Source organism: Neofelis nebulosa, chromosome 2 (assembly GCF_028018385.1).
Source record: "Neofelis nebulosa isolate mNeoNeb1 chromosome 2, mNeoNeb1.pri, whole genome shotgun sequence".
In the NCBI taxonomy this organism is placed as follows: domain Eukaryota; kingdom Metazoa; phylum Chordata; class Mammalia; order Carnivora; family Felidae; genus Neofelis; species Neofelis nebulosa.
In genome coordinates, this window is record NC_080783.1 from 141,094,429 (window position 1) to 141,119,534 (window position 25,106).

Here is a 25,106-nt window from a genome sequence, read left to right on the forward strand (position 1 = left end):
CTGGTCCATCTATTCAATTTTTTTTCTTTTTCTTTTCTTTTTCTTGATTATAGAATGAGAAAAAAATATTTGTATTTCCAATTTTTATTACAAATAGTTTTCTTTAATGTTTTTTCTACTATATTTTTTTTTGTAAATTTTTCAAACACTATTTTACTTACATCATTTCATTTTATTCTACTTCATTGTATTCATTTTTTCAAATTTTCAAACATTTTCCTTTTTTTTCCTTTTCTTATCTTTCTCTTTTTTCTCTGATCTACCAAGCTCCTTTCAACAACCAGACCAAAACACACTTAGGATCTAGCATCATCTTTTGATTTTTTTTGTGTATATATGTAGTTTTTAATTTTTTAATTTTATTTTTTTACCTTACTAATTCATTTTCTTCCTTCAAAATGAGGAAACAAAAGAATTCACCCCAAAAGAAAGAGCAGGGGGAAATGACAGCCAGGGAATTAATCAACACAGATACAAGCAAGATATCTGAACCAGAATTTAGAATCATGATAATAAGAATACTAGCTGGGTTGAAAATAGATTAGAATCCCTTTCTGCAGAGATAAAAGTAAAAGCTAGTCAGGATGAATTAAAAAATGCTGTAACTGAGCTGCAATCTCAAATGGATGCAACAGCAACAAGGATGGATAAGGCAGAGCAGCGAATCAGTGATACAGAGGTCAAACTTATGAAGAATAATGAAGCAGACAAAAAGAGGGAGACTAAGGCAAAAGAGCACAATTTAAGAATTAGAGAAATCAGTGACTCATTAAAAATGAACATCAGAATCATAGGGGTCCCAGAAGATGAAGAGAGAGAAAAAGGAGTAGAAGGGTTATGGGAGGAAATCATAGTGGAAAATTTAGTCCTAACATGGGGAAAGATACAGACATCAAATTCCAGGCAGCACAGATTACTCCCATTAGATTCAACAAAAACTGACCATCAAGAAGGCATATCATAGTCAAATTCACAAAATACTCAGGAAAGGAAAGAATCATGAAAGCAGCAAGGGAAAAAAAGTCCTTAACCTACAAGGGAAGATAGATCAGGTTTGCAGCAGACCTATCCACAGAAACTTGGCAGGCCAGGAAAGAGTAGCAGGATATATTCAATATGCTGAATCAGAAAAATATGCAGCCAAGAATTCATTATCCAGCAGTGCTGTCATTCAAAATAGAAGGAGAGATTAAAAGTTCCCCAGACAAACAAAAATTAAAGGAGTTCATGAACACTAAACCACCCCTGTAACAAATTTTAAAGGGGACTCTCTGAGGGGAGAAAAGATGGGGGGAAAAAAAGACCAAAAGCAACAAAGACTAGAAAGGACCAGAGAACACCACCAGAAACTCCAAATCTACAGGCAACATAATGGCAACAAATTCATATCTTTCAATACTCACTCTAAATGTCAATGGACTAAATGCTCCAATCAAAAGACACAGGGTAACAGAATGGATAAGAAAACAAGATCCATCTATATGCTGTTTACAAGAGACCCACTTTAGGCCTAAAGACACCTTCACTTTGAAGGTAAGGGGATGGAGAACCATCTATCATGCTAATGGTAGATAAGAAAGCCAGAGTAGCCATACTTATATCAGACAATCTAGACTTTAAAATAAAGACTGTAGTAAGAGATGAAGAAGAGCATTATACCATAATTAAGGGGTCTAGCCACCAAGAAGACCTAACAATTGTAAATATTTATGCTCCAAATGTGGAGAAACCCAAATATATAAATCAATTAATCTCAAACATAAAGAAACTCATTGATAATAACACCATAATAGTAGGGGACTTCAACACCCCACTTACAACAATGGACAGATCATCTAAACAGAAAATCAACAAGGAAACAATGGCTATGAATGACACATGGGACCAGATGGGCTTAACAGATATATTCAGAACATTTCATCCTAAAGCAGCAGAATCACATTCTTCTCCAGTGCACACGGAAAGTTCTCCAGAATAGATCACATACTGGGACACAAATCAGCCCTCAACAAGTACAAACAGGTCAAAATCATATTATGCATATTTCCAGACCACAATGCTATGAAACTCAAAATCAACCACAAGAAAAAATGTGGAAAGATAACAAATACTTGGAGACTAAAGACCTTCCTGCTAAAGAACGAATGGGCTAACCAAGAAGTTAAAGAGGAAATTAAAAAGTACAGGGAAGCCAATGAAATGATAACACCACAGCCTAAAACTTCTGGGACACAGCAAAGGCAGTCATAACAGGGAAATATATAGCAATCCAGGCCTTCCTAAAGAAGTAAGAAAGGTCTCAGATACATAACCTAACCTTACACCTTAAAGAACTGAACAAAAAACAGCAAATAAAACCAAAACCAGCAGAAGACAGAAAATAATAAAGATTAGAGCAGAAATCAATGCTACTGAAACCAAAAAACAAAACAAAACAAAAAGAAAACAAAACCAGGAGAACAGATCAATAAAACCAGGAGCTGGTTCTTTGAAAGAATTAACAAAATTGATAAACCACTAGCCAGTTTGATCAAAAAGAAAAAGGAAAGGATTCAAATAAATAAAATCAAGAATGAAAGTGGAGAGATCACAACTAACACAGCAGAAATAAAAACAATGATAAGAGAATATTATGAGCAATTATATGCCAATAAAATGGGAAGTCTGGAAGAAATGGACAAATTCCTAGAAACATATAAATTGCCAAAACTGAAACAGGAAGAAATAGAAAATGTGAACAGACCCATAACCAGTAAAGAAATCGAATTTGTAATAAAAAATCTCCCCAAAAAAACAAGAGTCCAAGGCCGGAGGGCTTTCCAGGGGAATTCTACCAAATATTTAAGGAAGAGTTAACACTTACTCTTTCAAAGCTGTTTCAAAAAATAGAAATTGAAGGAAAACTTCCAACTCATTTTATGAGGCCAGCATTACCTTGATTCCAAAACCAGACAAAGAACCCACTAAAAAAGAGAACTACAGACCAATATCCCTGATGAACATGAATGCAACAATTCTCAACAAGATACTAGCCAACCAGATCCAACAATATATTAAAAGAATCCTTCACCACGACCAAGTGGGATTTATACCTGGGATGCAGGGCTGGTTCAATACCTGCAAAACAATCAATGTGATACATCACATCAATAAAAGAAAGGACAAGAACCACATGATCCTCTCAATAGATGCAGAGTAAGCATTTGACAAAATATAGCATCCTTTCTTGATAAAAACCCTCAAGAAAGTAGGGATAGAAGGATCATACCTCAAGATCATAAAAGCCATAAACGAGAGACCCACTGCTAATATCATCCTCAATTGGGAAAAACTGAGAGCTTTCCCCCTAAGGTCAGGAACACTACAGGGGTTTCCACTGTTGCCACTGTTTTCAACATAGTACTGGAAGTCCTAACCTCAGCAATCAGACAACACAAAGGAATAAAAGGCGTCCAAATCAGCAAGGAGGAAGTCAAACTTTCAGTCTTTGCAGACGCCATGATACCCTATATGGAAAACTCAAACAATTCCACCAAAAAACTGCTAGAACTGATCCATGAATTCAGCAACGTGGTAGGATATAAAATCAATACACAGAAATTGGTTGCATTTCTATACACCAATAATGAAGCAACAGAAAGAAAAATCAAGGAATTGCACCATTTATGATTGCATCAAACATGATAAAATACCTAGGAATAAACCTAACCAAGGAGGTGAAAAATCTATACACTGAAAACTATAGAAAGCTTATGAAAGAAATTGAAGAAGACACACAAAAAATGGAAAAGTGTTCCATGCTTACGAATGAGAAGAATTAATATTGTTAAAATGTTGATACTACCCCAAACAATCTACATATTCAATGCAATTCCTATCAAAATAACACCAGCAGTCTTCACAGAACTAGGAAAAACAATCCTAAAATTTGTATGGAACCAGAAAAGACCCCGAATAGCCAAAGCAATCTTGAAAAAGAAAACCAAAGCAGGAGGCATCACAATCCCAGACTTCAAGCTGTATTACAAAGCTGTAATCATCAAGAAAGTATGGTACTGGCACAAAAACAGACACTCAGATCAATGGAACAGAATACAGAACCTAGAAATGGACCCACAAACTTATGGCCAACTAATCGTTGACAAAGCAGGGAAGAATACCCATCCGATGGAATAAAGACAGTCTCTTCAGCAAGTGGTGCTGGGAAAACTGGACAGTGACATGCAGAAGAATGAGCCTGGACCACTTTCTTACACCATACACAAAAATCAACCCAAAATGGATGAAAGACCTAAACTTAACACAAGAAGCCATCAAAATCCTTGAGGAGAAAGCAGGCAAAAACCTCTTTGATCTTGGCCACAGCAACTTCTTACTCAACATGTCTCCAGAGGCAAGAGAAACAAAAGCAAAAATGAACTACAGGGACCTCATTGAGATAAGCAAAACTTCTGCACAGCGACGGAAACACTCAGCAAAACTAAAAGGCAACCGACAGAATGGGAGAAGATATTTGCAAATGATATATCAGATAAAGGGTTAGTATCCAAAACCTATAAAGAACTTATCAAACGCAACACCCAAAAAACAAATAATCCAGTGAAGAAATGGGCAAAAGGCATGAATACACACTTCTCCAGAGAAGACATCCAGATGGCAAACTGACACAAGAAACAAATGCTCATCATCATTCATCATCAGGGAAATACAAATCAAAACCACAATGAGATACCACCTTACACCTGTCAGAATAGCTAACATTAACAACTCAGGTAACAACAGATGTTGGCGAGGATGCAGAGAAAGAGGATCTCTTTTGCACTGCTGGTGGGAATGCAAACTGGTGCAGCCACTCTGGCAAACAGTATGGAGGTTCCTCAAAAAATTAAAAATAGAGCTACCCTATGACCCAGAAACTGCACTACTAGGTATCTATCCAAGGGATACAGGTATGCTGTTTTGAAGGGGCACATGCACCCCTATGTTTATAGAAGCACTATCAACAATAGCTAAAGTATGGAAAGAGCCCAAATGTCCATCGACGGATGAATGGATAAAGAAGGTGTGGTATATATACAAAGGAGTATTACTCAGCAATCAAAAAGAGTGAAATCTTACCATTTGCAACTATGTGGATGGAACTAGAGGGTATTATGCTAAGCGAAATTAGTCAGAGAAAGACAAATATCATATGACTTCACTCATATGAGGGCGTTAAGACTCGGAACAGATGAACAAAAGGGAAGGGAAACAAAAATAATATAAAAACAGGGAGGGGGACAAAACATAAGAGACTCTTAAATATGGAGAACAAACAGAGGGTTACTGGAGGGGTTGTGGGAGGGGGGATGGGCTAAATGAGTAAGGGGCATTAAGGAATCTACTCCTGAAATCATTGCTGCACTATATGCTAACTAATTTGGATGTAAATTTAAAAAATAACATTAGAATTTAAAAAAAGAAAGAAATTACTTAGAAAATTACTAAGAAAATTTACTAAGAAAGAAGGTTAGAATGGAAATTAGGAAAACACCTAGTGATCTCTACCAACACTAGCTTTTCTCTCTCTCCAGAGGATATACTACTCTTGGAGGCTAGGGATGAAAGGGGCTTTAGAGGAGGTGTTTTGGGAGAGAGACAGCAGAGCCTGGAGATAAGAAGAACCAACCTGAAAGGAGCAGTGCACGAAAGCGATGGTCATGTTCAGGCCTCCTGCTCCCAGAGGGGGCCCAGGGCTACTCCAGGGAGCCCCAGAAAATGGCACAGGAACAGAATCTGCGTTCTCCCATGCAAGTGAGCACCACATCTCACCAATGCGGAAGAACTGTGTTAGTCGCCCCGCCCACTGGTTTCTGGCAAGGCCGCCCAGTGGTTGGCTATTAGTGTACGTGAAAGAATGTGCCCCTCTAGGCCGTGAGGCTTGCCAAGATCCTGGGTGGGCAGTCTCCATTATAAGGTCTCTGGACATTCAGAATTCCACTGAAACAGAAATTATGACACTAAACATCAAGATGGGTCTTGTGATCATAGGTTTGATCTGGTTTTGAGTTTTTGAATGTACATTCATAGGCACAGAAATCAGGCTGTCCAGAATCCAAAGGAGGGGTTGAAATGTCTCTAGTAACACCATTCATATTCGTTTCCCATAACTCAGTAAGTGCTGAGCTTCTAATAAGCAAAGTTCTACCCTCAAAAATCTTCTGATATAGTGGGGCACCTGGGTGGCTCAGTAGTTAAGCATCCAGCTCTTAGTTTCAGCTTAGGTCATGATCTCACAGTTTCATGGGTTCAAGCCCCGCATAGAGCTCTGCACTGGCAGTGTAGAACCTCCTCGGGTTTCTCTCTCTCCCATTCTCTCTGACCTTCCCCCACACACTCTGTCTCTATCTCTCTCAAAATAAATAAATGGACTTAAGAAAAAAAATAAACTTCTGATCTAGTAGTGGGGAAATTAAAAGTATATTTAAAACAATAACATAAACTACAGAGTATTCTAAGTAAAAGCAAGGAAGGAGGAAGAGAAGAAAAAGGACTAGCTCCAGTTGAGTTCCACAATGGGTCTCACACTGTGCTAGGTGCATTTGTGCAGGATTTAATCCAGTGACAAGTCTGAGAGGTAAGACAGTGATATGATTCTCATTTTGCATACAGGAAAACTGAAGCTTGCTACAAGAATTCAGACCAAAGATCAATTATTGATCCAAGAATGGGGATCAAACTGTTTATGGAGGGAAACATTCTGAAAACAGAGAAAAATGTCAATAGATAGTTAGTTGGCAGAAGAATGGACAAGAGGCAAGGACATTACAGGAAAAAGGATGAACCTGAGTATATGTAGAAGAAAAAATAAGAAGTATTTAACCAGTTGAGGTAGATCAAAACAATATGTAGAAGATGAGTGGAAGATAAAAGCAGAAAATAATGGCTTGTGGCCAAATCGAGAAGGCATTTGAAATGGCAGAGTGTAGAGTTTACAACGAACCCAGCAGGAAATGGGAGTGATATGGTTACGTGAGGAAGATTTACCTAGTCCACATCTACCACGTCTTCCCCACAGTTCCAAAACCAAAAGTCCTAAAGATCAAAATGATGGGATGTTATTTTGGTTCTTTTTTGCTAGTTTACTTGGAAACAAAAGCCAGTCTTATCTAAACTCCTTTGGCATTAAAGTTTAACACGAACAATACAAAACCAGTGATACTTTTTATTTATCTTCCTTAAAGTGAATACTCATACATTTCACTGCAGAAAAACAAGGTTTGACTATAGGATGCTTCTCCAGACTCCATTAGGGAGATTTTGTAATATAAAGTATCTTCTCTATATTTCCTTTCTTTTTTTAAAAAAATTTTAATGTTTGTTTATTTTTGAGAGAAAGAGCATGAGCAGGGGAGAGGGAAAGAGAGGGAGACACAGAATCCAAGGCAGACCCCAGGTGCTGAGCTGTCAGCACAGAGCCCTATGCAGGGCTCGAACCCACAAACAGCAAGATCATGACCTGAGTCGAAGTCGGATGCTTAACCGACTGAGCCACCCAGACGCCCCTCCGTGTTACCTTTCTAAAGCTTCAACAATCAAAAAGAAAAATCTGTGGTTCTGAAACATATCTGACCTCAAGTTTTATATGAGGGAATATTAACTGTAGCAATGGATAGGATGGGACAGAGGGAGAACAGAGATGAGAATACTAGATTGGAGACTTCCAATAGTCCTGGCCAGAAAAAAATAAGAACTTGGCATACGGTGTACCCACGAGAATGGAAAAGATGGGTGAATATAAGAATCAGTAGAAACTAGACGTGACAGCTAATTGGATGCAAAAAAGTGAGGAAGAAGTCAATGCAAACATCCAAGGTTAATCCTACTAGGAGCCCAGTGACAGTTTCGGTAACAATATCAACAACAAGAAAAATGCAATCGTTTGTTTTAATCATACTAGATTTGATGTATACAGTTGTGTAGATTGTACAATCCAAAATCTAGATTGTAATGTCAGGCAGAATTAGAAATGGGTGTGTAGAGCTCAGGAAAGAGGTCAGGACCTGAGAGGTGTAAACTTGAGCCTGGGCTACACGGAGGGGATAATGAAAGCTCTGCAAATGGATGAAATTCTCAAGTAATAAAGAAGTGAAAAACTCCATGCATAGAAATTTGGAAACCACTAGCACTTTACAACATAGCTTTCCTGGTTGCATGAAAGGTCTACTGCTGAAGATTAGCAGAGACTAACTGTCCCCCAGTGACGGAGAAGCAGGATTGTCAGACACATCAGAAAAGAACTAGGCTGGCGTTCACACAGAAGGAGTACAATTCTGGAATTTTCTCCTAATAACACTTCAGGGTGTCTGTTGCCAGCAATGTACTAAGCAAACACAAGTTTAGAGCTCTGGAAAGTTGTCCCAAAGCAAGTGAGTTCACTTTTTTAAAAAAAATCAATACATGTCTTTGAGTCTACGTTTTTTATACTCCTGGGCTAGTAGAAATGCAACTTTTTGTGGAATTTATTATTGTGGCCAGTTCTGACTCAAAAGGAGCCAGTCAGGCCAAAGAAAACTATAGTTTGTCAGGCTCTTAACTTGTTTTGTTAACAGTATCTTTCTTACCAGTACGACTACAGATTCATATCAGTATCTAATGTTTTGTAGCCAACGGACACAGATACAGTAAGAGACAGCAATGAGTGAAGCAGCTAGGAACTGAAAGCCACATTCCTCCCCTCTAAAAGCAAAGCTACGGATGGCAACTTCCTGAGAGGTGTGAGGGCTAACTGTGTATGTCAACTTGGCTGTGCCACTTTGCCCACATATTTGGTCAAACATCATTCTGGATGGTCCTGTGAGGGTGTTTCAGGGTGAGGTTTGCATTTTAATCGGTGGACCCTGAGAAAGCAGATTGCCCACCAAAATGTGGGTGGACCTCACCCAATGAGTTGAAAACACAAATAGAACAAAAGCCTGACCTCCCCCAAGCAAGAGGGTATTCTACCAGCACAATGACCGCCTTCACTGGCTTTTTCCCCAGGGCTCCACACAGGCAGCCTTGGACCTAAACTACAACATCGGCTCTTACTGAACCTCCAGCCTGCAGGCCCACTCTGTAAATGTTTGGTTTACCAGCCTCCATAATCACTTGAGCCAATTCCGTAAAATAAATAAATATATACCCTGTTGGTTCTGTTTCTCTGAAGAACCCTAACTAATACAAGAGGGTATAGAAAAAATAAAGCAACATCACTTCAGATGATCTGAAGCAATTGAAACCTATGATCCAGCTTGTTTGGGGGAAAAAAAAATCTAGTCAAAAACCAAATGGTGGAAAGCAAACTGAGGCATCAGAGTAGCTGAAATGACAAAGTGACCAGAGAAGAAGATTCCATTCCCCAGCTTTTCTCATCTCTTGAGAATTTTTATACATCAATGGCAGGTTTGCAATCCTCAGACATTTTTGTCTATTTTTCATAATACGGGGGCATTGCCCCTGTTTTTAGTCTCCGTATTTCAAACTCATTTTTGTGCCCTCTGCAATCTATAGTAGTGAAACTTTAAATGTAGTTTTTCATTTATCAAATCCAGACTTGGGTGCATCAACTGACAGATAGACAAATTAAGCTATTGTGCGACAATGCCAGAACCGTTAACATCTTCATCTTCTATCGCTGTATTTGTACAATTATTTGAATGCTACATTTTCCCTTTTGTATAAAAGTAAGTGGAAAACAGCAAATTGAAGGGTCAAAAATAGTGCTGACACGCGAAAGTCTCATAAAGCTAGCATCACTGAGGGAAGACGGAGGCCATTTGGCATGCTAAGAGAGGCGGATGTACAGCTTCTGGCACAGAAACCTCAGCCAGTTGAGTCTACTTCAAACAGGCTATGTTCCTTCAGGTTCGTGTTTGCTACACTTACAGGGCCTGCTGCCTGGAACTCTCCACTGCCTACTTTTCTCTGGTCAGTCTCTTTCATTCAGGCACTGGTTCAAATGTCACCCCCTTAGAGAAGATTTCCCTAACCACTCGACTTAAAATAGCCTATTCTTCTGTGCCTCCCTTCCAATTTTTGAATGTGGATGAGCCTTTATGATGGGAGAAGTTGCCATTAATTACAAAGATTTAAGAATCACCTTCAATATTTTTCTTATTTACGAAATATATTGTAATAACCGGCATTTTTAAAAGCCAGGCCTACTTTCACAAGAGAAAAAAAAAAAGTAGAAATAACACATTAAATATCCAGCTTAATGAATTACTACAACTGAAATGTCTGAGAAACCAGCACCTGGTCAGGAAGTAGAGCGTAGCCATCGCTCTCCCTCCTCCACCCTCATCCCCACCCCCCAAAAATAATCGTCACGTGCAACACCAACCACAACCCCATCCTTTCCCCCCACAGGTAACTGTAAGCCATATAATAAAAGCCAAGAATGCATCTGTAATTTAGTGCCACTGTGCCTGCTTTTGAACGTTTAGAATCATATGGTACGTATTCTTTTGTGTTCACTTCATTTGTTCAGTATTGCCTTTTTAAGTTGAATCCATGTTGCTCTATGTGGCCATACTTCAGTCACTTAGTTTGCTTATAGGATTCCATTGCATGACTACACCACAATTTACTTGTCTGTTCCGTGTTGGTGGAGGTTTTGGGTTGCCACATTTGGGCTATGAAAAATAATACTGTTATGGACATTCTTGTATAGGTAACCTCACACATTTATGCACGTTTCTGGAGGGTACATACCTAGCAGCAGAAATGCTGGGTTATAGGGTATGCAATTGTCAGTTTTTCTAGATTAGATCAAACTGTTCGCTCAAAGTACCTGGGTGGATTTATACTCCCGCCAAGGGTGCATCAGTATGGACCTTGCTCCACTTCTTAGTCAACTCTTATTATTAATCATCTTGTAAATTCTTCTAGTGGGGGGCACCTGGGTGGCTCTGTCGGTTAGGTGGCAGACTCTTGATTTCAGCTCAGGTCATGATCTCAGCTCAGGTCATGATCTCACATTTCGTGGGATAGAGCCCTGCTACGGGTTCTGCACTGACACAGGGAAGCCTGCTTGGGATTTTCTCTCTCTCCCTCTCATTCTGCCCCTCCCCTGCTTGGGTTTTCTCCCTCTCCCTCTCTGTCTCTCTCAAAATAAATAAAAAACATTTTAAAAGTCTTTCAATATGGAACAAAGAAATAAATTCTTCCAGTGGGTGGCTGGTGGTATCATCGTGGTTTTATTTGCATCCCCCCCCCCCCCCAATTACCAATGGCATTGAGTACCTTTGCATACTGTTTTTGGCCATTTGGATAGTTTCAGTTGTGAAGTACCTATTCAAGATTCCTTTGCCCATTTTTCTATCCGGTTGCCTATTTCTTATTAATATTCTGGAAATGAGACCTGTATCAATAAAATGTTAAATTCCTTTCCCCATTCTGTGGCATGCCTTTCCATTATCTTTAATGGTATCTTTTGATGAACATGCGTTTTTAATTTTAGTGGAGTCCAACTTACTAATTTTTCCCGTCAAGATTTTGCTTTTGTGTCCTGTTTAACACCAGGATCTGAAGGTGAAGAAAATATGCTACTGTATTTTCTTCTAAAGTATTTTTGCCTTTCACATTTTGGCCTCTAATACATCTGGAATTCATCTTGGTTGTGAAGTAGGGGCAAAATTTAATTTTTTTTTTCCAATGCAGACACTCAGTTGTTCCAGGACCTTGTTCTGTCCTTTCCAAGCATGATTCCTGGAACATCCTCATTTAACTCAACAATTGGGCTTGGCGGAAGCAGATGGGTCTCAGAGAATGGCTGCAGAATATCAAATTTGGGTAGGTAATGATTCCAATTATAATTGCTATTCCAGATGTAGTCTTATCCTGCAGCAAATCAACATAGCCCTGGGTACGTGGTATCTAGCTCTGGATCTGGCAAATACTTTTCCTTGGTATCAATTTGTAAAGACCACTAGAAGTAGTTTGTTTTTACCTGGCAAGTACAGCCTGACACTTTCACTTCAGGACTATATCTTACTTTAGGACTATGTCAGCTCTCTGGCTCTGTGTCATAATTCAGTATTCAAGGACTTCTTCATTCATTTTAACATCCCTCTGAACATGATGCTGATTGGACCTGGCAAACAGAAAGTAGCAAGTACTCTAAATGCCTTACCAAAAAGAGGGAGATAAAAGCCCATGAAAATTCAGAAGCTCACCAGCATGGTGAAGTTTTTAGGGGTCCAGTGTTCTGAGGCATATCCCAGAATATCCCAAGTTGCTTCACCTTACACTCCTACCGCTAACATACAATGCTTCCTAGGCATGTTTGGATTCTGGAGGCAATATATTTTATATTTTAATGTGATTTTCTGCCCCATTTGATGATTAACCCTTGGAGTTGCCTGTTTTGAGTGGGGCCCAGAGCAAGAAAAGGCTGCAGATCCAAACTGAGTATAAGCTGTCTTGCTGCGTGGGCCTTGCAGCCCAGATGACGCAATGGAGCCCAATGTAGTCAGAGTACAATAGAACTTAAGGTTTTATATCAAAGCCATGCTCTTTTACATATAGTTATCCTTCTCTTGAAAAAGAGCTCCTAGCTTGCGCCTGGTTCTTCATTGACACTGAACACTTGACTGTGGGACACCAACTGACTATGTGACCTGAGCTACCTGTCCTGAACTGGATATTATTTCATCCATGAAGTCATAAATATGGGTATGTACAATGAAGTGATGTGTCCAAGAGCAGGCTCCAGCAGGTCCTGAAGGCACAGGCAAGCTGCATGACCAAGTGACTCAGATGACCATAGAAACCACTACATAGCTGCTTCTTCCAGGATCATGCCTCCAGCATCACGGGGAATACCCATAACTTGTTAGCCGAGGAAGAACGAACTCAGGCTTTCTGAGGATGGTTCTTCAGCAATTACCATTCCAGTCTAAAGTGTCTTGGAGAGATGAAAGTGAAGAGAAAAAACCTTTTCAGTGGGTAAATCTCTGAGTTGTACTTCTGGTTATATACTTTACCTAGGTAAAGAAATGTCCATGGTGGGGCGCCTGGGTGGCTCAGTCGGTTGAGCGTCCAACTTCAGCTCAGGTCATGATCTCACAGTTTGTGGTTTTGAGCCCCACGTCAGGATCTGTGCTGACAGCTCAGAGCCTGGAGCCTGCTTCTGATTCTGTGTCTTCCTCTCTCTCTGCTCCTCCTCCTGCTTGCAGCCTGCCTCTCTCTCTCTCTCTCAAAAATAAATAAACATTAAAAAATAAAAAAAATTAAAAAAGAAATGTCCATGGTGTAGATCTATAGTATATCATGGGCACTGGCTAATGGATTGGCCAGGGAAATCAGTCACTTTGAAAGAACTAGATCAGAAGACTAATGACAGAGATCTGAGGCAGATATATATGAATGGACCCCTCAGGATGAGCATAAAATATGAGAATATTTACGTCCCATGTGATGTTTATCAAAGGACAACCACTGCAGAGAAAGCCTTCACTGATTAAATGGACAGGCTAACTCATTCTGTAGACTTCAGTCATCCTCTTTCCCTAGCACCCCTGTGCTTGCTCAGTGGGCTCTAATACAAAGCAAATATGGCAGCAGGGATAGAAGTTATACATGGGCTCAGCAACATAAAATTTCTCTCCCCAATATTGATCTTGCTGTTATCACTGCTGAGTGCCTAACCTGCTATGAACAGAGATCAATGCTGAGCCACCAGTAGGGCCTCATATCCTGGGAGACACTACTGCCTCATGACTAGTTAATTACATTGGATCTCTTCTCTAGTGGAAGGGCCAGCAATTTGTCCTCAGAGAAATACTTATTTCAGTTATAAATCAGAAGTTCCTTTCTATAATACTACCAACCACAATATTATAGACGTTGTGAGAGCACAATATAATTTCGAAGTGAAAAATTCATTTCACAACAAAAGAAATGTAGCAATGGGCTCATGACTATGAAACATATAGGCCTTCCATGTGCCAAATCGCCCAGAAGTGGCTAGCTTGATAGAATAATATAATGACCTACAAAAGAGTCAGTTATCTGGCTAGCTAGAAGACAAGACTCTGAAAGTTGAGGTGCTATCATACAATACAAAGATGTACTTTGAATCCGTGATCAATATAAGATATTATTTCTCCCACTGCCAGGATACATGGGTCCAGAAATCAAGGAATTAAAATAAGATGGATTTCTGTATTATACATATAATCCACTCAAAATTTTTATTCCCAACTCTGTAAACTTGGGCTATGCTGGTTTGGCAGTCTTAGTTCTCATGGAAGGAATGTTTCTACCAGCCACACAAAATGGTTCAAATGAATTAGAAGGTGAGACTGACACCTGAATATATTAGGCTCCTTAGAACACTAAATGAACAAGCAAAGAAAGAGGTTCGCAAAATGGCAGGGGTGATTGATCCAGATTACTACAGGAAAACTGGGCTATTGCTACACCATGGGGTTGACAAGAACTATGTCAATAGCCCAGGGAATACCTCTTAATATTTTTTGTTCAATAGTCAAAGTTAATAAGCAACCCAACTCCTGAAAACGTAGATCCTTCCAAAATGAAGAGTTGGCTACCCTACTAGATAGAGAGCCTTAACTAGAGAATGTGCTGACCAAGAGCAAAGAAAAATGGAGTAGAAGGAGAAGTTATAAATATCAGCTACAGCTTCAAGATCAGTTATAGAAACAAGTATCAAAGTACTCATGCAAATTTGCTTCATTGCTTGTTCTGTGTATCTTTGTATATATTAACTGTCTTTCCTTCCCACTTTCCTCAAGTTTTTCCCTTTCCTTCTCTCAAGTTATATAAGAAAGGTTGGTAGCGGTGAACTTTACAGTTTATCTTCAGGTTACAGAACATCCAGGTGGGATTGTGACTGAACAAGAATTAACACCAGGGGCGCCTGGGTGGCTCAGTCGGTTAAGCATCTGACTTCGGCTCAAGTCATGATCTCACGGTTTGTGAGTTCAAGCCCCACATCTCTCTCCCTCTGCCTCTCCCCCATGCTCTCTCAAAATACAGAATTAAACGTAAAAAAAAAAAAAAAAAAAAAAAAAGAATTAACACCAGTGAGTCTAATAGTAACTGATGGGACCTTATTTCTCCACTTTTGGGGGGAAAGTTAAAAGTCTTCACCTGTACAGAAAAAAATAGTTAAATCTGATAGAAGCATAAACCTGTACTTGTACAGAAGTTTAAATGTGGGTAGGGAGTAGGTGTGAATGCTTAAAAGCTAAAAGGGAAGGCTGTGCTGGTTACTTACTATAGGCACACAGGTCTCTCCCCTCTCACTTCACACACACACACACACACACACACACACACACACCCCCATCCTCCCACATTTTGTGGTTCTCCTGGGGTCGGGTTATTCAAATGACATTTCCCAGACTTCTTTACCAGGTGGATTCCTGTTGAGTTTGCTCAATAGGAGGCACTGCTGGGAACTCTGCTAGTGGTACAGTTTCCAGCACTGTGACGGCTGTTGGCATTTGCTGCAGTGGCAGCAAGTGGCAACTCCAATAGACCAGAGATAGTACCTATCAGCAGCGGTAGCTCTGGGACCAACTACAATAGTCTTTAAAGTGCAGCAGCAGGTAAATGTTTCATAATTTCTAGACGCTGAGTAGATCGCCCTCCCCTCTTTTTTTCTTCTCTGTCACCTAGCTCCACTCCCTCTCCTTTTTGCTCTTTTGGTCTTCTAACCAATTCCTGTTTTAGATTCACTGTTTGAAATACCTAGGCTGGTTTCTGGGTTCCTAACTGCACTTTAACTAATGAACCATTCTTGAATTCTTAATATTTTTCAGTTCTAGAATTTCTATTTGTTTTTTGTTTTGTTTTTCAAATATAAATATAGCATGTCACCTTTTACATTTTCTAATTCCAGTTCCAAGTTTGGCTTTTATCTCCTGGAACATACTAAGCCTGTTTCGTGATCTATGTCTAATAACTCTAGCATGTAGAGTCCCTGTGGTTCTATTTCTATTGTCTATTATTTCTGTTGTTTCTCATTAATAGTATCTTGTCTCTTCATGAGTCCAATTATCTCTGATTATCTGCTGAATACTGAATTTTAAAATTACTTATAAATTTGACACCTAGGATAATGTTATCTGATTCCAAAGAAGACTTAGAGGATATGGGGCATTAGAATCATGGACTACCCTAATCCAAATTCAAAGCTTAAGACATTCTGGACCTAACAGAACTCACCAACTTTAGCTATAGTACTAGGACAACTAGTACTTACTCTCACAGTGCAGTCCTTCAGGGGTCCCAGCCCTTGGCCCCCCATCTTCTATCTTCTGGAAGTCCTAATTAGCTTTTCAGAAGTACCTCAAGCTGAAAAGAAAGCATCAGGGTTTTAGTAAAATCTTCCTCTAGTTAAGAAAATAAAAATATAAGAAGATAAAAAAACATCTTCCTCCAGTTAAGAAAATACCAGAGACTCTTACAGACTTTTTGCACATGATTTTAAATTTTCTTTTATTCAGAGATCATCAAATTAAATTCATATAAATCTCTAACACCGTCAAGGTTAGTTTTGCATTCCAATGTGTATACATTTGTGAAAGACTTAGATGTGAACATCCACAAAAAAAAAAAAATCAAAACCAATACTTTTAAAACATTTTAGCAAATAGAAATGTAATTAATTTGGAGAAAGTCATTATCAACATTCAATTTTGCCTGATTCAAGCTCTTCTCTAGGGGTGGAAGGTCAAATCTGAAGATGAGAGTTTGAAGAACCATAAATTAAATCATGGTGTGGCAAACACTTGAGCACAGAAGAGTCAAGGCAAAATGAAGCACTCACAGTTCTCTTGTGATAAAATTCAGACCCAGCCTCCTACTACTGCTACTGCTACAACCTTGATGGCAGTAACTTTTAATCCCCTCGTTTAGTTAAGTCAAAGAAAGTGGTAATAACGTCCAGTCCCAAATTTTCAAGCCTATTTTCAGTTTAGCGTATCAGTAGCCTAGTGTCTCCTTGCCATACCGTTCCCATAGAACAACCTAACATTTACCAGTTCTCCAGGAAAAAAAATCACAAATATCCTTGAATGAGATAAAATGAACCAAAAATCCCCCTTCGCTGGAACCCCATAAAATGATCATTAGGTAGGAATAACTTAATTGTAAGGGTGCCTGAAAAGTGAGACAATCAGACTGAACCACCACGATGCCAGAGCAACGCTGTCAAGGAACACTACCGGCATGCTCGAACATGCCCTCGCTTATGCCTCCCATCGGTTAGGATTTTATAATTACATCACTGTACTTCATAGATCGCAGGGAGAGGGATTTGTGTGGCCTTTCCTCCATCACTTGGCCCCTTATTTCAGAAGTACAGTTGGCTTTGTGAACACAAATATCCTTTCTGAAATGTAAATGGCTCCTTACACTTGTTAGAGATTTTAATGCAAGCTTTTATTTTCTGGTGTCTTCTCTTCTTCTTTACTATATAGTAAAAATATATATATATATATTTTTTTAACGTTTATTTATTTTTGAGACAGGGAGAGACAGAGCATGAACAGGGGAGGGTCAGAGAGAGGGAGACACAGAATATGAAGCAGGCTCCAGGCTCTGAGCTGTCAGCACAGAGCCCGACGAGGGGCTAGAACTCACGGACCGCAAGATCATGACCTGAGCCGAAGTCGGCCGCCCAACCGACTGAGCCACCCAGGCGCCCCCTATAGTAAATATATTTTAAGATTATCATACTTTAACAGATTTCCTAAGAAATAAAATAATGGTATCTTGGGGCGCAGTCGGTGGTTCAGTCAGTTAAGCGTCTGACTTCAGCTCAGGTCATGATCTTGCTGTTTGTGAGTTCAAGTCCCGCGTACGGTTCTGTGCTGACAGCTCAGAGCCTGGAGCCTGCTTCAGATTCTCTGTCTCCCTCTCTCTCTGCCCCTTCTCTGCTCACATTCTCTCTCTCTCCCTCTAAAATGAATAAACATTAAAAAAAATTTTTTTAATGGTATCTCTGTATCATTTCCTCCATCCAACAAGTCAAGTTCATTTTGTGTGAAAGTTTTCCCCTTGTAAAACCAGAAGGTGAATTTTTCAAAAAAGAATTCTAATTTAAATAGACTCTCTAGTCCTGTAACTGGCAGGTACTGTGCTATCTGGGACCTCAAAGAAAGCGATCATAAATCAAGTTCTACAGAACTTCTTTGATTTTATTCAAGCTAACAATTCATGCACTTCCACAAAGAAATCAGTGTTATATTTTTCTTAACATTCAACTTAAAACATTAGATATAATAAGCTGAATAGGGGAAAATCGTGATCAAATGCTAAAAATGTAAACATGAGAAAAAGTAAACACAAAAACAAACCTTTAAAAAAATTCATTTAATTACAAGAAAATTAGCCAGAAAATTGCACAGTTCCAAACAAATCTGCTATACAAACACAAGGGCTCATTTACCATCATCATCTTATATTTATCTTGCAAATAACATTCCATCTATTGAACCTAGTCTTTGCTGGCAAAAATTAGAATACATGGATGTTTTTACTGTTTAATATTCCATAAGCAAAATTGGGTTTTGTTCCTGAAGTTAGAATGGTAGCTATCATTTTGCTTCAGAGAAACTTTAAAATTGTTCCCTTGTGAGGATTTCAATTAGCCATTCCCAAAACCCAATGTGAAACACAAAACAAAACAAAACAAAACAAAGAACCACTGCTATCTTACTAAAAGATTCCTGTCTTCCATTTCATTTTACCAGCCCAAGCACAAATTCGGAGAAAAGCTTCTTAAGTCCTGCAGTTTCAAATTCCTTTTGTAACTCATCCAACGATGAATACTCTTTGACTTCAAATGCCAGAAACCTGCATTATACAAGAGAAACTCATGAATATGCCTAGATTTGTCAGAGTATAATTATCGATTCAGTTACTTTTCGTTCTGCAATAGTACTAAATTATACCTTTTGTGTTCTGTCTGTACTTTTGTTTCAAACAGTACACTAATCATTTTCTCTTTGCATTTCTTTCCACTTGAGTCCACATCTACTTTGGAGGTTTTCTGAAGAATCAGGTATTCCTAAATGATAAATCAGTACATTAAAAACAGATGCTACTCTGAATCTCAAAGTCCTAGTTTCAAAGGAGCCATAAATCTGCAGGCTTATTTTCCTACGTAAAGAGTAGCCCCTTTCTGAATCAAGCAATAAGAGGGCTATGGTGTCTTTCTACACTAGGCAGCATAATGTGCTGGTGGAAGGATGCAAACTACACAGGTTTAAATATGGACCATGCAGCCTACTAGATCAGATTCCAGTCTGGCCACCTACACCCTCTGTGCCTCAGAGCCTGCTCCATGACATGGTACTCATAACAGCACCTACCTCATGGGAAGCTGTGATGGTTAAATGAGTTAATACATGCAAAGCACTCAGAGAGGCTGCCACACACACAGCTATGGCACAATTAATGGTACCCACTACTGCCATTAATGTCACTACTTCCATGTCTGGAGGAGGTTAACAGGCACACAGCACTTGCCATTCCAAATGGCATGGCATCTATAAATATGTACCTGTAATTCTCCACCCTGATACGCAATCTTAGAAAATCGAACAGAGATATTTACATGAAGTGGCATTTTAGGGAAAGCTAATAATAATAATAATAATAATAATAATAATAATAATAGAACTTTTTAAAAAGTGTAATTTCTCTACATTAGCAAAGTTCGAGTCAAATGAATAAATACTTGCTAATTGATTGATGGATCCAATCTGCAGAACATCTGCAGAACAGCTGCGCTTAGACTAACGTTCCTGAGCTGGCTTAAAGAAAAATCTGAGACTTTCAGGGAAATACGAACACGGAAATTAATTTGTATTCATTTTGTCAGTCAGTAGTTTACTTGAAATATCAAGTTTTGTAGATATACTATAAATCACCTTAAAACACCCGGCTTTTTGGTCAGACCTCAAACCAAGATTTAGATTAAGCTTTAATTATTTGTGGTATCTGTATGCTATAAACCCAGCACTCATCCGGTTAACCAAATACCAATTACGTATTGTGATAAGCGCCCACCCTAAAAAAAGCTAGGTAGTTATTTTACAAATCTTTCAGATTATAGGTTGTGCAAGCTTAATCGGTTTTGAATAAATTCAATTGTAAGTGTTCTTGACCCAACCTATCTGAAAGCACAAAACCTATTAAGTGATTTGTAGCGCTTTCAAGATATAAAATATAATAAGCAGCTTTCCTTGTCTGGTACCACATAAAACAGGTGAGATGAGTTGAGAATTCGAACTTGGAAAATCTGAAGATGATGATTTTGAAAGCAGCTGCTGAGACAAGTCAGGTGGAAAGCAAAAGTTAGGTGGGTGGTGACAAGCTGACAGCCCTAACGATTCTACTTCCACTAACACTAAATCCTCCTTAGGAAGGACCAGCGCCTCTTTCCAGGTATTAGAGGAGCCAAATTAAAGTGTCAGAATGTGTTTTTAACTGCCAAAAAGTTTAACCTTTCACAGACTACCCACAAATAGACACCGTGCTGTGCCAAAGGATGAAATACAAACACGCACAAACTTTTCGTGCACATTTATAAAGTTAAGGCTCAAAGCTAATTACAAACATTCATGCACCACAGAGATCTCTTTTATAACCCCTTACTTTTGTTATGCGGAATGATTTTTTTTTAAGTTTATTTATTTTTTTGGGAGAGAGAGTAGGAGAGGGGCAGAAATAAAGGGGGACAGAGGACCCAAAGTGGGCTTTGTGCTGACAGCAGACAGCCTGATGCAGGGCTTGAACCCAGGAACTGTGAGATCAAGACCAGAGCCAAAGTCAGACGCTTAACTGACTGAGCCACCCAGGCGCCCCTGGAATGATTTTTCAAATATCATCTACTTATTCAAGCTTTACAAGTTTGTAGATATAATTAGAAGTTAAGGGGCGCCTGGGTGGCTCAGTCGGTTGAGCGTCCGACTTCGGCTCAGGTCATGATCTCGCGGTCTGTGGGTTCGAGCCCCACGTCGGGCTCTGTGCTGACAGCTCAGAGCCTGGAGCCTGCTTCCGATTCTGTGTCTCCCTCTCTCTCTGACCCTCCCCCATTCATGCTCTGTCTCTCTCTGTCTCAAAAATAAATAAACATTAAAAAAAAAAAAAATTTTAAAAGAAGTTAAAGACACTCTTAAGAAGATAGAGATCCATTAACACCATTTTGGCAGAAAATAGCCAAATTCATATTCAACATTAAACTTTCTGGCACCTTGATATTGCTTCGGTCTCCTTGTAGTAAAATCAGTATTATTTTACCCATGAACATCAGTCTTCCTGTCAGTTGTAAATCAGAAGCCCACTTCTCAACAGTTTGGACATATTTGGTCTTTGCTCTCATGTGATCTAAATGCAAAAGAGTCATCCACAGTCCATCATCCACAGTCGTGCCTGTTGCAAAGGTACACTTTTCACGGCCACTTCCAGTTTCTGGTTGGTTGAGGACGTGCCTGAGATTGTGCTGAATCCAGAGAACCAGCTCATGAACCATAGGTTCCGACAAAAGGTTCTCTGCTTGCTTAAGTAACTTCTCTTTCACGGTCATGGACTGGGCCCGGGTCAAGTGTTCCGAGTGAACCGAGATGGCAGGTAGACACGACGGGTAATTTACCGGTAAGTGGAACAGCAATTCTAAAGGTACATCCTCACCCATAAGTCCTTCAGCTTTTGTGAGAATTCTGAACACGGTCCCATCTGTCTCTGGAAAGCACCCAAAAATAATTATTAGCTATACATAATGTGATTTGAATGGAACACTAAGAAGTCAAAATTTGTGTTTCCAGATCTACTTATTTTTCATGAGAAAACTTGAGTTATTTTGCGAAGAGACACATAATACTAAGCGAGCTGTGAATTACAGATGATCTCCTTCAGCCATACATATATACTCATGGATTCATGCATACCAGCACCCAGGACTTCTCTGGCATTTACACCAGCTATTGCCCCATTTTTATTCAGATTTCCCAGAGGGTTTCTCATCACAAATTTTTTTCCCATCCAGACCTGGTTATAATTCTGGAAACTCGTAATAAACTCATATGAACATTCAGAGAAACAGTATTGTGTATATATAAAATCAGTAATTAATTAAAAAGTGATACAGTACGTTCAAGGAAGGTCACTTTGGGGCAAATTCAAGTCAAAGCAAACACCGGGATGCTGTGTGGTTGCAGGGGCAGAGAAACCGATGACTGTGCATGATACAGTAACTGCCCGGCCCTGCTCTTTTCTTACTTCAAATATATTAGTATCAGTGCAACATGAAGGTAGCAAGATGAACTAAAATGGGGCGGACATCAATTCAGCCCTTTCTGGCTCCAGAAGGAGGAGGGGGGAAGCACACACAGGATAGGAGATGAAACACTCTGCTCTCTTTCAGATTTGCTCCACTTCACCCCTCTGATGTGTTCCACACCACTTCACCCCACTTTTCAAAAAGTTGATAAAACGTCAGGCTGATTCATTCTGCAGGGGGCAAGCAGCACACAGATCAGAAGAGCAGAGTAGAAGAGAACTGGGTGCAGACGGATCTCTTTGAAGCCGACTTGCCTCTCTCTACCCCTACTTCTTTCTCCACACGCCCTCGTTCCATTCTCCTTCACAAGAGAGGCAGGCAAACCTTTCTCATTTTCATACCTGGATTGCTGCCCCACAGCCTCAACAACTGGAACCTGAATGTGTCTCCCTTAAGAGAACCAAATGGAACATTAAAACGGCTTTCTAGCCATCTGATCCCATTAATACAGAAGCTGTTGTGACAGACATTGATTCATACAGGACCAAACAGATCTGCTGCACAGAGGTTTTTGTCGTGTTTTGTTTTTTGTTTTTAATAGACTCTTCAGTATCAGCTGCAAAGCACTACTATTTTAAGACACCACCCAGAAACACGAATGGTAACCATTATAAAGATCGTATTAAAGTGATACAGCCAAAATTTGTTGACATAAGAAAAATGTGTACTCTATAAAGAAAAATTCTCTAAATTTTAGTACATTCCTCTACGATCCATCACATTTCTCAAAACCCTTGTTTCTTCCGGCCAGTTCCTCATTTTTAAATATTTTATTATTAAATAGGGTCTGTATATGTCAGATCAGTACACTTCACTATGTGAAATGGGCATTATAAATACACCTACAGGCAACGTATAACCATCAGGCTGAATAAACTCTCCAGAAAACCTCTAGGGAGCCCAATTTTTCTCTCGAGGGGAAGCTTAACTTTTGAAGATCTTCATACATTCATCAGTCAACAAACATTCACCTAAAATCTGTCTTATGATTCCCATGGTACTTTGAACTTATTTTGTGGTACTTTCATACCAGAATTACTACAGTTGAACCAAATGAACTATTTTCTTCACATTGGAGTATCTCAATTTTCTTTTTAGACAACAACCAAGAAGTAATTTTACAAGTTATAAGAAACTTTTTAATTTTACAGTTACACAGCTCTAAGCATTAGGTGGCTAGCTCGTCACCATGGGTCTCACAGGTGCAGAAGTCACTGCTACCTGTGCGAGACTGAACAATGGTCCAACGATGCATGTGTTCTGATCCCCAGAACATGGCAAAAGGGCCTTTGCAGATGTGATTAGGTTAACGACCCCGAGACGGGCACAAAATATAACACAAGTGTCCTTATAAGAGTAAGGAAGAGGGAGATCGTACCACAGAAGGCAATATAGTCACTGAAGCCAGATACCATGATGTCAGCTTTGAAGACAGAGGAGGACCATGAGCCAAGGGGTGCAAGAAATGCAGCTACAGAAGCTGGAAGAGGCAAAGAAATGGATTCACCCTCAGAGTCCCCAGTGGGAACACAGCCCTGCTGACCACTTGATTTTAGCCCAGTGAAAGTGATTTCAGGCTTCTGACCTCTGGGACTATAAAAGCAAATATGTGTTTTAAGCCACCACATTTTCAGAAATTTGTTACAGTTGCCACAGGAAACTAATACTATACCTGTACCCACAAAGCAAGCTTTTCCGTTCTAGCCAGGATCTCTTTCTGACAAAACTCTGAAACCCACAGTGTTCTCCAATCCCTGTCATATAAGTACCCACCGGTTCCTCCCCAGTGCAGATAACCAACTGACAGAAACAAGCAGTCCAGGGAGAAAGTATGAAAAGGCTACTGAGCTGGCCATTCAAATCCTTACCAATTTTCATTTTCCTCTCCTAGTAATTTTCTGGTCCCAGTCAGCAAAAAGAAAAGCAATGGGAGAAATCCTGACTTGTCTTAGAAAATTGTAAAATTATTGGTTGTATGTTTAGAAGAAAAATTGCTTTGAGTCTTTCAAAAACTGGAAAGGATTAACATTCTTCCTAATTGGTCTTCTTGGTGACAGTGACTCCCTGCCCATTCCCCCCTGCCAACACACACACACACACACACACACACACACTGGGGCTGCAAACTAAAATTACACAAAATGATATTATCGCTGCAGGAAAATGAAAAGCCCAATAACATACACCACTCTGCTGATATAATAAAATTACATATTCTTTTAAAAACTCGTTTTCTTCCTAAAACTCTAGAAGTAAGCATATTACCCCTCCATTTCATATCTGCCTTGGTTTGTACATGCAACTAAACTGGGTGTCTCTCAAGTCAGAATTTTTCATGTAACCACATGTACTGTCAATCTGATTTTTTCGTTAAAAAAAGAGATTCAAAAAACAAAGTTGTCTCTATCTGCTTTAAGATTATTAACAGCTTAGAAACAGCGATTAACAGAAAAATAATCATGCTCTAAATCTAATGCTAAGCTCTGCCATTCCCTGGCCTCAAAAAACTCATTATTAAGTTTAACTCACAAATTCATCATTGTCAATAAACACCTATGCCCTAGAAAACTTATGCTTGCCCTAGAAAACCAAAATTTTCCGAAGTCCCAAGACGATTTTAATCTAAAGACCCCACCAAAAGATGCAGGTCTTGCCTCTGGTTGAGAATTAACAAATTCCCTAGTCTTTTTTTTTTTTTAAATAAGTCACTCTGCCTTATAATAAGTGTATCAATTTCATAAGTAAAACACCAACTAAAATAGGT

General features: G+C 39.3%; 1 protein-coding gene across 10 annotated transcripts in view; it reads right to left on the reverse strand.

Moving 5' to 3' along the window:
* The window catches only part of RWDD3 (RWD domain containing 3), a 90,758-nt gene that overhangs the window by 49,936 nt on the left and 15,716 nt on the right, over window positions 1-25,106 (reverse strand). For 2 of the 10 annotated variants that reach the window (XR_009257927.1, XR_009257926.1), the window contains exons 2-5: window positions 21,257-21,744; window positions 18,951-19,066; window positions 18,716-18,852; window positions 16,256-16,347 (exon numbers count right to left, since the gene is read on the reverse strand). Coding sequence is in view for 6 of the 10 variants with exons in the window: in XM_058716473.1 (XP_058572456.1) it covers window positions 18,738-18,852; window positions 18,951-19,066; window positions 21,257-21,744 (719 nt within the window). In the remaining 4 variants the exon portion in view is untranslated. Of the gene's footprint in view, window positions 1-16,255; window positions 16,348-18,173; window positions 18,853-18,950; window positions 19,067-21,239; window positions 21,745-25,106 lie in introns of those variants that run through there. The other 8 variants (XM_058716473.1, XM_058716471.1, XR_009257929.1 and 5 more) reach the window with 6 other exon arrangements.